This window comes from Lygodium microphyllum, chromosome 3 (genome assembly GCF_053477565.2).
Source record: "Lygodium microphyllum isolate KBCC chromosome 3, Lygodium_microphyllum_v1.1.10, whole genome shotgun sequence".
NCBI lineage: Eukaryota > Viridiplantae > Streptophyta > Polypodiopsida > Schizaeales > Lygodiaceae > Lygodium > Lygodium microphyllum.
In genome coordinates, this window is record NC_141137.1 from 26,755,632 (window position 1) to 26,772,133 (window position 16,502).

At 40.4% G+C, this 16,502-nt stretch overlaps 1 protein-coding gene across 1 annotated transcript; it reads right to left on the bottom strand.

Moving 5' to 3' along the window:
- Positions 1-2,624: 2,624 nt before the first annotated feature.
- On the bottom strand, positions 2,625-9,473 carry LOC148038174 (uncharacterized). The gene is made up of 7 exons (XM_087675204.1): positions 9,334-9,473; positions 8,762-9,245; positions 5,143-5,626; positions 4,068-4,953; positions 3,756-3,947; positions 3,384-3,620; positions 2,625-2,631 (listed from the first exon to the last, which is right to left on the bottom strand). Exons 1-7 carry the CDS (start codon positions 9,471-9,473, stop codon positions 2,625-2,627), a joined length of 2,430 nt encoding a protein of 809 aa, XP_087531330.1.
- Positions 9,474-16,502: the final 7,029 nt, after the last annotated feature.

Here is a 16,502-nt window from a genome sequence, read left to right on the forward strand (position 1 = left end):
ACGTCAGAGCTCTCTGACGTGTTACGACACGTCAGAGAGGACGTCAGAGAGTCTCTCTCTGACGGACGTCAGAGAGAGAGCTCATGCGTGTGTGGGGGCCGGGCCGTTGGGGGACGTCGCGACAGAGTCTGCCGTATCTCCATTGGATTCTTCTCCGGGCGCTGCTCCTCTTGAAAAGCCTCTTCATCATCCTGCAGCGCCAGCCCTCTCTGCGGTACTTCTCATTAGCCCTCCATTCGTGCGGCCTAATCAGTCCTTCCACGAAAAACTGCGAGCTGCCATAGCGCGACGTAAAGGTAGCTACCCAAGCGCTCTCTCTCTCTGACGTACGTCAGAGAGAGGTAGTGCCACAGGACAGAGCGCTCCCCCAGGAACCTCCCCAGGCACGATCGGAGAACTCACTGCGGGACGCATGCGACGAGTCTTCCCACAGGCTGTGATTGCCGTGGGCATCCATGCTGCCCATGCATGCGACGAGTCTTCCCACTGGCTACTCCTGCCTTAGGCCTTCTTAGAAACGGAGCAGGAAGAGGGCAGAAAAGGGGGGAAGCCTGCCAACACAAATGTTCCGCCTGTGCGCGATTGAGAGATTGAGTCTCTCTCTGACGGACGTCAGAGAGAGAGCTCTGCGTTTTACTCGAATGGGAAGTGTCGGGAGGGGAAGGACGACAACGGAGAGACTCGCGAGTGGCCCAGACAGACATCAACGCCGGTTTCAAAGGACGGAGGGACAGAGAGAGAGAGAGAGAGAGAGAGAGAGAGAGAGAAAACAAAAAAATGCTGAGAGAGAGAGAGAGAAGACTGACCTCCTGCTGCTTGTTGCTGGCCTGCCTCCTGCTGCTTGCACTTGCTGCCTCCTGAGTGAGAGTGAGAGTGAGAGTGAGAGTGAAAGTGAGAATGAGAGTGAGAGTGAGAGAAGAAGAGAAGGTGGTGGAAGGAGACCACGTTCCATTCTGCTCCCAATCATGTGACATTAATGGTCACTTACCTTTCATTCTCCTCCTAATCATGTGACATTAATGGTCACTTTGGTTTGGTTTGGGAGCCAGGTTCGGGAGCACTGTGGTGGTTCGACACTTTCCCGAACCTGTAGCTCAAATAATAATGTAGTATTAATACATTAAAGACTAGGTGAACCATTGATGAATTACTTAGTCAAGGTTGATTAGAGCTATATCTTTAGTTCTATAATATACAACTAGCGTTCCTTGCGCGCTTCGCGCGCAAGGAACGCTGCAAGGGAAGTGAAGCTGCCGTGCTATCGCACGGCAGCTTCACTTCCCTATCGCACAGTGGGAAATGCTATCACAAAAACATCACATACTTTACTCTCCTCTACTCACAACCCCTCTATCTTTGATCCCATTTACACCTCCCCCCTCTATATCCACACTCACTCAATCACTCTCAACCTCTCTCTCTCTCTCTCTCTCTCTCTCTCTCTCTCTCTCTCTCTCTCTCTCTCTCTCTCTCTCTCTCTCTCTCTCTCTCTCTCTCTCTCTCTCTCTCTCTCTAAGCACCCTCTCTATGTCTCACACACACACACACCAAACTTAAAACTAAAAGTAGTTCCAAACCAATGTAACACAAAATGCCAAACATAAAAACAATCTCTTCCATGCACCATACCTACAAACATTCCTCTCGACATAAATGTAAGAAATTATGTGCTTGCACATGCGATAATTAGAAACAACAGCACAATACTGAAAAACGAAGCCACAAAGACCAAGTATAAGGTACGCAAGTGTTTTTAAGCACCATAGGCAAATGGCTAATGCCAACAAAAAAGACAATGTCTCGAAGATGCCTAATAGAAACAAAGATTTTTGACTAATCATTAACAAAATCTTCCTCCTTGAGAAAAACACGAGAAGGCGAAGCCAGGAATGCTTCCATAGTTTCCATTCGTAATCACATCGGCAATGCAACGCAAAATGCCAAACATAAAAACAATCTCTTCCATGCACCATACCTACAAACATTCCTCTCGACATAAATGTAAGAAATTATATGCTTGCACATGCGATAATTAGAAACAACAGCACAATACTGAAAAACGAAGCCACAAAGGCCAAGTATAAGGTACGCAAGTGTTTTTAAGCACCATAGGCAAATGGCTGATGCCTACAAAAAAGACAATGTCTCAAAGATGCCTAATAGAAACAAAGATTTTTGACTAATCATTAGCAAAATCTTCCTCGTTGAGAAAAACACGAGAAGGCGAAGCCGGGAATGCTTTCATGGTTTCCATTAGTAATCACATCGGCAATGCAACGGTATAAGTAAGTACGTGGAATAACAATGTTACACGTACTTACTTATAATTGAGGCAGAGACTAAGCACCACAAAAATAATTTCCATAAGAGACCTAGTCAAAATGAAGCCACAAAGGCCAAGCATAAGGCACCGACGTATTTCTAAGTACCATAGGCAAATGGCCGATGCCTACAAAAAAAGACAATGTCTCAAAGACGCCTAATGGAAAGAAATCTTCCTTTTCTTCGAGGAATCATTAACAAAATCCTCCTCCTCGAGCAAAATATGTGAAGGTGAAGCATTGCATGATTCCACAGTTTCCATTGGTAATCGCATGGGCGATGCAACGGTCCTACCTCTCTCTTCACCACCTGCATTAGAACAAAAATTACAATATAAGTACATGGAACAACTAACAAAGTTCATTCCATCCCAACAACAATAATACCTGGTCGAACATTTGTGAACCACTCCGTAGGTACTGACAAACGTTGATGCAGTGTCACAAAACAACCCAAATCTTTGAACCCATACTTAAACCAATGCCTCGGTATCTTATCTGTATGGGAGCGTTGAAATCTCTTCTTATGGTCAACCTCGTACATATGCACCCGAAAACATTGTGTGTATCCACAATGTACAACTTCAATAAAAACTGGGAGCTTGATGTCAATATTAACATCATCATATAAACGCTCGATGACCCTTGCAAGTGTTCTTCTTATGATATTATCAGGAGCTATAGTAAGTAATGTGCATTGCAGCTCCTTTTGATAGTCAGAAGCTGGGTAATAGTGCCACTCCAGGGTAGGCATCTGCAAAAGTTAAATGAATAGTGAAATATGAAAAAATTACACTTCCAAGAGTATATGCCAACCAAACAGCGCATAGAGAGCAATTCACACATATGTAAAACCAACTTCCCTGTATGGTCATATATATGCAAAAACCAATGTACCTACATGGTCGTCAATAACTACATCTCCGCAAAGAAAGTAATGCACATTATTGCACCTTTCGGAGAACATCCTTGTATACAATGTTTGTGGTCATACCCCCATCCTCTTCACCCAATAGCACTTTCACACCATGCGAAGATTTTACCCTTGAAAATGCAACATACAGTTGACCATGTGTAAACACTGGTGCCTTTAGATAAAGCCCAACAATGAACAAAGTTTGCCCCTGTGACTTGTTGATTGTCATAGCGAATGCCAACCGGATGGGAAACTGTCTCCGCTTCATAGTAAATGGCAAATGCGTAGCATTTGAAATAAAAGTAATACGGGGAATAAAAACTCGTTCGCCCACATTTGCCCCTGTTATTATCTGAGCATCTATCACTTTCCTATTGAAAGCTCTGCATATCAATCGCGTACCGTTACACATACCCCTTCCTGGATTTAGGTTTCTAAGAAGAATAATAGGTGCATTTATCTTCAACAGCAATAAATGAGGAGGAAATCCACCTCCAAGGTCTAATGTATTTAAATACTCAACAGAGTACAAAAATGAGTCGTCGGTCTCTGCAATTGAATCTGCACTATAATACTGCCTGACCTCCCCTGGCATTAGTTGCAATGCACGATCATTCAAAGTAGCCACCTCTGTATTCCGCGAGGCAAGTATAGCTCGCTCACTAAAATACGACGTGTAGTCACCCACATTGGACACGTCACTGTAGACACTATCAATCAGTGTTTCGATAGAGTGTCCTTTTAATATCATGCCAGGTGGGACACACAACTTATCACAACTTTCGGTAACACCCACTCCATCCCCTATTCCTTGAATCCAATAGATGAACCCATTGTCCACCACACTACCAGCTGTCGACACTCGCATATTGCCAGATAGCCTTAGCACCCTTATGTAACACCACAAATCAGAGTAACACAATGCAGCATTAACAATATCCTCACGTGTTCCCTTTACCACAACAGGCAAGACTTGTCTAAAATCTCCCCCAAACAAAACAACTTTTCCACCAAATGGCTTATCACAGCTCATAACATCTCTTAGAGTTCTATCAACCGCTTCGAAGGCATGTCGATGGGTCATAGGAGCCTCATCCCACAAAATAAGGCTTGTTTGTCTCAATAACTGAGCAAGGTCACTTTGAACAGGAATATTGCAAGTGGATCGATTATTTAATTCTACTGGGATTTTAAACCGCGAGTGAGCTGTACGACCACCTGGCAAAAGCAAGGCAGCAATGCCACATGATGCTGTTGCCAATGCTATGCGACCACCACTGCGTACCTTCGCAAGCAAACATTTGTATAGGAAAGTCTTTCCAGACCCACCAGGACCATCCAAAAAGAATACATCCCCAGTATCTGTATCAACAGCTTCCATGACTGCACCGAAGGCAATTCTTTGTCCTTCATTCAACATTCCCTCCATGGATTCAAAAACCCTATGTTGTTCTGATATGTTGTATGCATATTCATCTTGCAAAAGAGGGTTAGCATGTAGTTGTGATTTTGGTTGATGAGGTTCAGGCAACCCATCAAAATCACAAAGTCTTCGTCCTACATGACGTAAAAGGTCTTGTAGATGCAACAAAGCCATGTTAGATGCCTCACGCTGCAGAACACCAAGAGAGGCATGCACGTGCTGTAACTGCAATCTATACATGATATCCTCTACCATTTGCACCATAAATCTTTCCCATAGATGGCCAGGCCGAGCTGGCTCACAAAAGACCAAAATTGCAACAAACAAAGTTCGGAGTTGAGCACCAGTTTGCACAGAGGCAGCTTCCTCTAAGCACACAACATATTCATCATCGCTCTCCAACATGCCCCTTGCAATGCAAGCATCCCTAAAAGTATCACAAAGCATGCTATCAATAGTACGCAAATCTTCAAAAGAAGTACATCCCCGACACTCTGTTAAAAGCATCCGCAAATAGTACAGCTCACCACAGGTAGGCGCCACAAAATACATCCGACCACATGTATTCCCACGCTTCCTTCTAGTCCACATCTTATGTCGTGCATTCCACACCCAATACACTGGAAAGTCTTGATAACGAATAGTCCTAGCCTCTGGATGAATGCGGTTGCACACAAACCATTCAGTAAGAGTAGTTTTCTGAAGGTCTTCATTTTGCACAACATCTGGTATACTATCTGTATCCCGAAACACCACATAGTTCTCACCAGGCAAGTGTACCTGCAGACGTTGTATATCAGGCTTTTCATCGTGCAATGCATAGTCATAGATCCGCCAACATGCCTCAGAGGCAGAAACATATCGTGCATCCAAATAACTTTGTATCTCGTCCACCTCGTGAGCATCGCCACCATTCTGGACTGAATCAACCCCAACAGAAAATTTGACGGTTGCACGATCATGCCCCTTGTACACATACTTATACAAATACTTCACAGCCGCAATTGTCGAGCAAACCTCTACATTTATGTGTGCATTGTATTTTTTACTCAAGAATGGATTATATGGAACAATCCATCGATTATCAATAACATTACCATTTATGATCACAGAGTTTCCATCATCTCGTCTTCGATAAACGGGATAGCCAGAACTATCAACTGTCGTCATGCCCACTAATTTTCGTGGGTAATCTTTAGTACATCTACCCTTGTCCATACAGGGACTCTTGGGGTTCAATCCTCCGCAAGGGCCATGAATGTTACACTTTGAAATTGTCTCAAATAAGGCTGGAAACTTAACTCTATTGGGTAACTCGGCACAAACCAGTCTATCGTAGTGACATGCTTCTGAAGGTTTGAAAGACGACTCTAAAATTAGCAAAGTATGAGAATGTGGTAGCCCCCTCTTTTGGAATTCAATCACAGTAACATAGCCAGCAACCTTTCCAAAGAGATCCTTTCGCAACAACGTACACATCAAATCAGCATGCTTTTTATGAAACACGCGAGCAGTCAAATCCGGACGATCATAAGCACTTTGCCCAGGCAATAAAGCATTAGTAATCTCCAACCACTTTGGATTGCATGTCATTGTTATAAAAAGGTCAGGTTTTCCCTTACATCGCACTATAGCCATGGCATCCTGATATAATTGATACATGTGCCTTGGTCCACCTGTGAATGACGACGGTAAAACTATCCTCTTGCCAACAGAGGCACCAACAATCGGCATTGTCCCATCATCGTTTGCCCCCACCATGTCTGCTAAGCCTTTATAGGCCTCCGATCGTAACACTGATTGATTCTAGTGACACCAAGTTAACCTGCATTGCTCTATACTACAATAAGCATCAACAATAAATTGCTGCAATAGTCGACCAGCACGCAATATGCACACCTCAGTATCTTCACGCACTTGAAGACGAAATGCATAAAACTGCATCTGGGTAACACAATTTTTATTGGACAATTCATATATGTTAACAGGAACACTAACATTACTGTAGGGAACCTTTACATGCCAACCATCATCCCCCATAGGAAAAAGGAGGACATATAGCATTGGCATATATGCCCTATGCAAGTTTGAAATAGCAACACATCGACCACCCCGAGTGTAAACATGAATATCCCGACGATCAAGAGTACCCTCGTCACCCTGCCCTGGCATGATAGCTGCAACCTCAGTTGCTGCAGGAGCAGAGTATTGTTTACTGGTTCTTTGAATACCAAAAATACTCATTCTTAGTTCCTGCACGGGATTATTTTGCAATTGCAAACCCACTGACCTAAAAGCACGTGCATATATGTTGTGTCGATGCATCATACATTGAAGCTCCCCTAGCAAGTTTGGTAATAAATCATGCATAACCCCCAGTCTATTAAGCAACTCATGCTCGGTATCATAAACATACAGTTGTGCAAACCTTGGCCTTTCTTGACGTTGCACATCAGGAAGCAAAGTACCTATACGGTGATAAACAGACCCATGCACTCTAAAGGTGTAACCATTCCCGATAACGGGTAGCTCATCAACATTAGCTCCGAGTGATACAAATGCAAGAGCGCTGTTGTATGCTCGTATGCTGTTTTTAAATATCCTACTCTGAGGGTGCATGCCATGCAACAAATCATGCAATGGCTGTGGTGGACGTTGCAACGGCGGCAACATTACTTTTCCATTTCGACAACAGTGTCTTCCAAACAAAATCGACCCTTGAACCCGAGTCTCGCATCTCCACAACTTAGCTGAACACCTTTCACACATCATACAAAGACTCCCCATGGAATGCACATCCGGCTCTTGAAATAGTAGTATTGACATTGCCGGGTGAACATCCGTTGCAGGCAAAGCATTTAAAATGGAGCACAATCCACCACTTTGGGGATCAAAAACAGCAATATTATGAGCACGTGACTCATTAGCCACGGAATTTTCCACATTGTGGTGATTTCCAAAATCTAAACCAACATGCTGTTCAACTGGCTCATTATCCCCATTTACAAATTCAACACGGTGAGACACACTCTCACAAACGAGTCGACTCCACTAAGATTTCCCCCATGTTGGCACATAGACATTGAAGCATTATTAACATGTGACTCAAAAGTCACATGATTAAGACCATTGCAATCACCCACTAATAGCAAAGCATTCGTCAAATCCACACCAAACTGTCGCTGGGCTTGAAATCCCCTAATGGTTCTATCCGGTGATGGCAAAACATTAGCCACATCTATACCAAACTGTGGTTGGCCTAGTTCACAATGACCATTTAGAATCTTCTCATGGAACGAATGATTTTCAATGTCTCTTTGAATGGATCTACCACGATCTAAAATCCCTTTCCGAGCCCTGAGTCTAGCAACCTGCCGTCGCTCATACCTCGTGGAAGCAAGCATGTCCCTACGAACACGCAACACATAGTCTCTCCCAGTTGCTCGATGCGAACACCCCATATTGATCACTTGGCCACAAAACCTATTATCAACGTATACACACATTTAATATATAAATATGTAAATTTAAGATTAAATATCAAGACACAAAACCACTACAACCCAATCAATGTAAAAAGACGCTACACCAGCCCATTAGAGAGAGAGAGAGAGAGAGAGAGCCTGGTTGCTAAGATAGAAGTAACCTTGGTAATTAACAAAAGAAAGTAAACATGCAACTGAAGAAACGACTATCAATACACTTTATCAAAGGCATGGTTTGATTTCTAAACTAAATGTATTGCGTACATTCGATGTACACAATATATCAAATCTAAATATACCAACCATCATTGGAGTATCAAATCTGCTCCATGTAAATATCAAGAAAGAGACATCACGTCATACACACTCAATACATTTTACTCAAATACGCTTTGTTATATCAAAAGTGTTACACATCTTAGCACTTTTCATGTAGGCTTTACAAAAAGAAGCAAATATTATCATAAAAAGTGCCAGCCCATGCACTTTAAAATACGCAACACAATCTGAACCTATAAGTTCCACCCCAAGCAAATTTTGCATATACATAGTCTTCTTAGATGCGACCGTTCATCTGACGGCTCAATTGTTGCAACAAAGCATTAAACCTACTAACATTCATTTGAAACTGCAAGAACGGCAACCGACAACCCCTCTGGCAGATCACAGGTTCATGGTCATCTCCAAGCCCCCAAACGGAAGCCCACATATCGTTCACCAGCAGATTCATTAATCTGCTTGTCTCAGAAATAATTGCTGAAAGTGCCCTTACTTCACCACCCAAATCAGTCGACACTTGCTGGAGAACACCCTGCGTGTGTCTGGTCTCGCTGACAACACCATACAGACCTTTAGTCTGTTCATGTAACTCCATTGAGTACATGGCAAGCGCACTATCAACACGCGTACATAAACTCGTCTGCATTTCCATCAACTCATTCATCTTGGCCTCAAGTTTTTTAAGGTCTGAAGCGTCCGAAGTAGCCCTTGTGTTTCTTCGAAACTTTGCAGCTCTTGTACATTTAGCAACATGTATCTCTTGTCTCCTTGCCACCTCTTTCATTTTTCGCACATTCATTCTATTAGAGCTCATACGTTGGCTGCAATGAAACATATAAACAATCATCTCCAAAAATATAAATAGTAGCACTTTGACGCAATCACAATTAACAAAACTATCTTCCATACCCATGCGAATGAACCCAAGCTGGCAAGCGCCGAAGAGATGACGTTGTTGCCATTTTGTTTATTTCAACTGAATCCACTACACTCAATGGAGTCGAAAGCACTACGTCGGGAATATCTCCTATGGCTTCGCTTTGTTCCATGGCTACACCAAACGTCAAGACATAAGTGATAGACACATTCACAACCTTCTTGAGAGTAAAGAACATGTTCCTATACATAAAGGTATCCCCAGTCTCGAAATCACAAACTCTAAATGGGCGAAAGAATATATGTACGCTACACATGAGTACTATCATGCACACATGGCACTCACCAAGTTCCAACCACGCATTGCCTAAAGGCCCTGCCAATGGATCTTCAATCATGTACATCTTCACAGAAAGATATCCTATACAGAAAGATATCCCCAGTCTCGAAATACTTATTGGTGTAAACCCCATAGGACACACAATAACTTACTAACTCACATTCGCAACCACAAACCCTAAATGCATGAAAGAATATATGTACGTTGCATGAGTGCTATCATGCACACATGACGCTCACTAAGTACCAACCATACATTGTCTAAAGGCCATGCCATGTCGATCTTCATTCACGTACATCAGCACAATCTTGAGAAAAAAGAACATCACGTATATAGAAGGGTGTCCCCATTCTTGAAATACTTATTGGTGTCAATCCCATAGGACACACAATACCTTGCCAACTCACATTCGCAGAGAGAGAGACAAAGAGAGAGGAGCGAGGAAGGCAAACTATACAAAACGTCGCAACATATCAAAGCTACAATCATTCTATGTATCTAGTCCAATCTAAGTTACAAAAGTACATTAGCAAAATTGCTCAGTAATCAATAGAGAAACATAGAGAAACAGAGAGAAAGAGGAACTATTAAAATGGATTGAAAGTAGTTTTATAATTTGCAAGACACATACGATGTGTTTCAAAATGAAGATTTTCATCAAACAATTCATTTAAGAAGTCTTGCAAGAATTACATATACCAAGCAAACCACGACAAAGAAGCACTGGTTAACATCGCCAAAAACCTATTGTGAACCACTATTCAATGATGCAATGTTCTCTAGTGCATATCAAGGGCAATGATCTCCAGTGCCAGAAGATGAGCCTGCACGGCGATTCATCTGCGTTAACATTGCTGAGAATCTATTCAAATAAACTTTCAAAGAAGTAAGTTGCACATCAAGAGCAATGTTCTCTGGTGCAACTAAGCTCTCGTTCTTGTGTGCAATCAGCTCACATACTCCATCCTCTATACGACCTGTACTATCAAGAATATCTTTCAGCTTCCCTTCTTGATCATTCGAAGATCCAGCACGCGGACACCAATTTTTCTGAATATGCTCATAAATGTCACCTATATAACCCTTGATCTCTTCTAACTCGCCCTGTATAGTTACTGCATCAGCAAGGTGCCCTTCATATTTCTCATCCAACATTCTCTCAATCCTCTGTAGTCGGTCACCAATGTTCTCAGAAATTGAAATTGAAGCCTTTTGACGTCGAAATAGTGTCTTCACTTGCTTTTCAATCCCATCCAGGCGACGAATAAACCTTAAGGAACCAACGGAACTATCATGCCCTGCAACATGCCTAAGTGCACGACGAACAGCCTTTTTCCTTGTGGCCTCCTTTATTTTGCGTGCATTCATTTGCACGTCAGAAGTGCACTGTATAATATCTTCTACAGACATATTCTTGTTTGCTGTAGAAGCCTCCATACTGGACAAAAAGACGCGTTAGCCTTGAGGGACATATAAAATATTCTCAAAATTTTAAAACAGCAAAAACTACCATGTTTTATACTACCAAAGTTTAACTAACCCTCTGTCTCTGCTTGTCCCTATCCCTCTCTATACACCTAACCAACCAACCAATACACTAAGTAACCAACCTCTAAACTAAAGTAACCTACGAACCAAACTAACTAACTAACAACCTATTTCACTAACTTACTATATATTTAACTATATAAATCAACCCTAAACTAACACAACTAACTAAACTAACCAAGTAAACTAAATAAAATAAACTAACCCTAAACTAAATGCAAAGTAACTAACACACAAAAATAATTCAAACTAACTATAACCTAATTAACTAACCAACAACCTAATTAACTAACTAATTTACTATTTATCTAAATATATTCAACTAAATAAACTAAATATAAACTAAAACAAAAGAACAAACTAACCCTAAACTATTAACTAAATAAACAAATAACTAACTACTTATATACATGGATATTATTATAACCACACAATCGACTAAATAAACTAACTAAACTAACTAAACTAACTAAAACTAAATAAACTAACTAAACTAACCACAAATCTAAACTAACTAAACCAAATAACCACAAACAACCAAAACTAACTAAATAACTAACTAAACAAACCAACCCTAAACTATTAACTAAATAAACTAAATAACTAATTAAATAAAACAACTAAACTAAATAAACAACCAAAACTAACTAACAACCTATTTCACTAACTAACTTACTATATAACTTACTATATATTTAACTATATAAATCAACCCTAAACTAACCAAGTAAACTAAATAAAATAAACTAACCCTAAACTAAATGCAAAGTAACTAACACACAAAAATAATTCAAACAGGGTAATTTAAACCAATAACCTAATTAACTAACCAACAACCTAATTAACTAACTAATTTACTATTTAAACCAATAAATACATCAAAACACATTTACAACCTAAACCAAATAACCACAAACAACCAAAACTAACTAAATAACTAACTAAACTAACTAACCACAAATCTAAACTAACTAAACCAAATAACCACAAACAACAAAAACTAACTAAATAACTAACTAAACAAACCAATAAATTAGACAATACCAAGCAAAGCAACCTCTCTCTCTCTCTCTCTCTCTCTCTCTCTCTCTCTCTCTCTCTAAACTAAAACATACATGGATATTATTATAACCACACAATGGACTAAATAAACTAACTAACTATAAATAAACTAAGTCATAGTCTAATCAACTAACTAAATAAACTAACTAAACCAAATAACCACAAACAATCAAAACTAACCAAACTAACTAACCACAAAAATAATTCAAACCCTAAACTAACACAACTAACTAAACTAACCAAGTAAACTAAATAAAATAAACTAACCCTAAACTAAATGCAAAGTAACTAACACACAAAAATAATTCAAACTAACTATTTAAACCAATAACCTAATTAACTAACCAACAACCTAATTAACTAATTAATTTACTATTTAACTAAATATATTTAACTAAATAAACTAAATATAAACTAAAACAAAAGAACAAACTAACCCTAAACTATTAACTAAATAAACAAATAACTAACTAAATGAAACAACTAAACTAAATAAACAACCATAACTAACTAAACTAACTAACCACAAATCTAACCAAACTAACTAACAACCTATTTCACTAACTAACTTACTATATATTTAACTAAATAAACTAACCCTAAACTAACACAACTAACTAAACTAACTAAGTAAACTAAATAAAACAAACTAACTAAACTAAATAACTAAAAACCAAGTTCATGTAACATAGGACTAAAAGTTTACATGGGTATGCATGTAACTATTTATCCATGATTGTCTATCTAACTACTTACATACATGGATATTATTATAACCACACAATCGACTAAATAAACTAACTAAACCAAATAACCACAAACAACCAAAACTAACTAAATAACTAACTAAACTAAATAACTAACTAAACTAACTAACCACAAATCTAAACTAACTAAACCAAATAACCACAAACAACAAAAACTAACTAAATAACTAACTAAACAAACCAACCCTAAACTATTAACTAAATAAACTAAATAACTAATTAAATAAAACAACACATTTACAACCTGAAAGAGAGAGAGAGAGAGAGAGAGATCACCGACCTGAAATATCCTCACAAACAAACTGCACAAAACATAAACCAAAATACCAATAAATTAGACAATACCAAGCAAAGGACCCTCTCTCTCTCTCTCTCTCTCTCTCTCTCTCTCTCTCTCTCTCTCTCTCTCTCTCTCTCTCTCTCTCTCTCTCTCTCTCTCTCTCTCTCTCTCTCTCTCTCTCTCTCTCTCTCTCTCAACTAAAACTAAAATAAACAAACTAAACCTAAACTATTAACTAAATAATCTAAATAACTAACTAAATAAAACAACTAAACTAAATAAACAACCAAAACTAACTAAACTAACTAACCACAAATCTAACCAAACCAACTAACTTACTATATTTATTTAACTAACTAACTAAACTAACTAAATAAACTAACTAAACCAACTAACCACAAATCTAATCAAACTAACTAACAACCTATTTAACTAACTAACTTACTATATTTAACTAACTAAACTAACTAAATAAACAAACCCTAAACCAACGCAACTAACTAAACTAACTAATTTCGACAACTAACAAAAGAGGATTGTTGATTCAATCAAAGATGATGAACAGAGATGAACTAAATAAACTAAATAACTAACTAAATAAAACAACTAAACTAAATAAACAACCAACACTAACTAAACCAACTAACCACAAATCTAATCAAACTAACTAACAACCTATTTAACTAACTAACTAAATAAACTAACCCTAAACTATATGTAAAGTAACAAACTAACCCTAAACTAACTAATTAAAAAAACTAACTAAATAAAGTAAGTTATAGTCTAATCAACTAACTAAATAAACAAACTAAATCAAATAACCACAAACAACCAAAACTAACTAAATAACTAAATAAACTAAATAACTAACTAAAAAAAGTAACAAAACTAAATAAACAACCTAAACTAACTAATCACAAATCTTACCAAAGTAACTAACAACCTATTTAACTAACTAACTAAATAAACTAACCCTAAACTAACACAACTAACTAAACTAACCAAGTAAACTAAATAACTAACTAAACTAAATAAATTAAACTAACTAACAACCTATTTAACTAACTAACTTACTATATATTTAACTAAATTTAACTAAATAAACTAACCCTAAACTAACACAACTAACTAAACTAACCAAGTAAACTAAATAAAATAAACTAACACAAGAGGAGGTCGTGTCGGAAGGATGGGAGCTGCTGCTGCTGCTGCTGGCGTCGTGATAGCATCTCCATCGGAAGGATGGAAGAGACGTGCTGCTGCTGGCCCGAATGCGACGAGGCCTCACCACCAAATACTCCACCCATCGCCACCCGCGCCAGCTCAACCACAAACCCAGTATCATGAGCAGCACCAACACCCATGGATCAAGAGACCATGCCATCGATCGACTGAGTGGTTGAGAGAGAGAGAGAGAGAGAGAGAGAGGGGGGGAGGACGGGGGTTTTGAGTTCTAGGGAGGGTAGTCCTTTCACCACGACACGTCAGAGTCCGTCAGAGAGAGACTCTCTGACGTGTCGTAACACGTCAGAGCTCTCTGACGTGTTACGACACGTCAGAGAGTCTCTCTCTGACGTCCTCTCTGACGTGTCGTAACACGTCAGAGCTCTCTGACGTGTTACGACACGTCAGAGAGGACGTCAGAGAGAGTCTCTGACGTCCTCTCTGACGTGTCGTAACACGTCAGAGAGCTCTGACGTGTTACGACACGTCAGAGAGGACGTCAGAGAGAGACTCTCTGACGTGTCGTAACACGTCAGAGAGCTCTGACGTGTTACGACACGTCAGAGAGTCTCTCTCTGACGGACGTCAGAGAGAGAGCTCATGCGTGTGTGGGGGCCGGGCCGTTGGGGGACGTCGCGACAGAGTCTGCCGTATCTCCATTGGATTCTTCTCCGGGCGCTGCTCCTCTTGAAAAGCCTCTTCATCATCCTGCAGCGCCAGCCCTCTCTGCGGTACTTCTCATTAGCCCTCCATTCGTGCGGCCTAATCAGTCCTTCCACGAAAAACTGCGAGCTGCCATAGCGCGACGTAAAGGTAGCTACCCAAGCGCTCTCTCTCTCTGACGTACGTCAGAGAGAGGTAGTGCCACAGGACAGAGCGCTCCCCCAGGAACCTCCCCAGGCACGATCGGAGAACTCACTGCGGGACGCATGCGACGAGTCTTCCCACAGGCTGTGATTGCCGTGGGCATCCATGCTGCCCATGCATGCGACGAGTCTTCCCACTGGCTACTCCTGCCTTAGGCCTTCTTAGAAACGGAGCAGGAAGAGGGCAGAAAAGGGGGGAAGCCTGCCAACACAAATGTTCCGCCTGTGCGCGATTGAGAGATTGAGTCTCTCTCTGACGGACGTCAGAGAGAGAGCTCTGCGTTTTACTCGAATGGGAAGTGTCGGGAGGGGAAGGACGACAACGGAGAGACTCGCGAGTGGCCCAGACAGACATCAACGCCGGTTTCAAAGGACGGAGGGACAGAGAGAGAGAGAGAGAGAGAGAGAGAGAGAGAGAGAAAACAAAAAAATGCTGAGAGAGAGAGAGAGAAGACTGACCTCCTGCTGCTTGTTGCTGGCCTGCCTCCTGCTGCTTGCACTTGCTGCCTCCTGAGTGAGAGTGAGAGTGAGAGTGAGAGTGAAAGTGAGAATGAGAGTGAGAGTGAGAGAAGAAGAGAAGGTGGTGGAAGGAGACCACGTTCCATTCTGCTCCCAATCATGTGACATTAATGGTCACTTACCTTTCATTCTCCTCCTAATCATGTGACATTAATGGTCACTTTGGTTTGGTTTGGGAGCCAGGTTCGGGAGCACTGTGGTGGTTCGACACTTTCCCGAACCTGTAGCTCAAATAATAATGTAGTATAGATAGACACACCTACCTTGATTTGTCTCTCTATATGTATGTGAGTGTGCATGCATGCACGCACGTGTGTGTCATTAAGAACTTGTTTCTATATCTCTCTCTTATTCAAATACCTTGATTTGTCTCTCTATATATATGTGTGTGTGCATGCATGCATGCATGCATGCATGCATGTGTGTGTGTGTGTGTGTGTGTGTGTGTGTGTGTGTGTGTGTGTGTGTGTGTGTGTGTGTGTGTGTGTGTGTGTGTGTGTGTGTGTGTGTGTGTGTGTGTGTGTGACTCATTAAGAACTTGTTTCTATATATCTCTCTTATTCAAAAACTATTATTACAAAAAACTCTCTTTCTCC

Excerpts from the sequence above, each read along its gene's own strand:
- LOC148038174 (XM_087675204.1), bottom strand. The coding sequence starts at position 9,473 with ATGGAACAAAGCGAAGCCATAGGAGATATTCCCGACGTAGTGCTTTCG. Across the intron at positions 9,246-9,333 it reads GCTTGGGTTCATTCGCATGG|CCAACGTATGAGCTCTAATA; the intron begins GTATGGAAGATA and ends GTTTCATTGCAG. Across the intron at positions 5,627-8,761 it reads TCTTGCAGTTTCAAATGAAT|GGGCATGATCGTGCAACCGT; the intron begins GTTAGTAGGTTT and ends TATGTGTACAAG.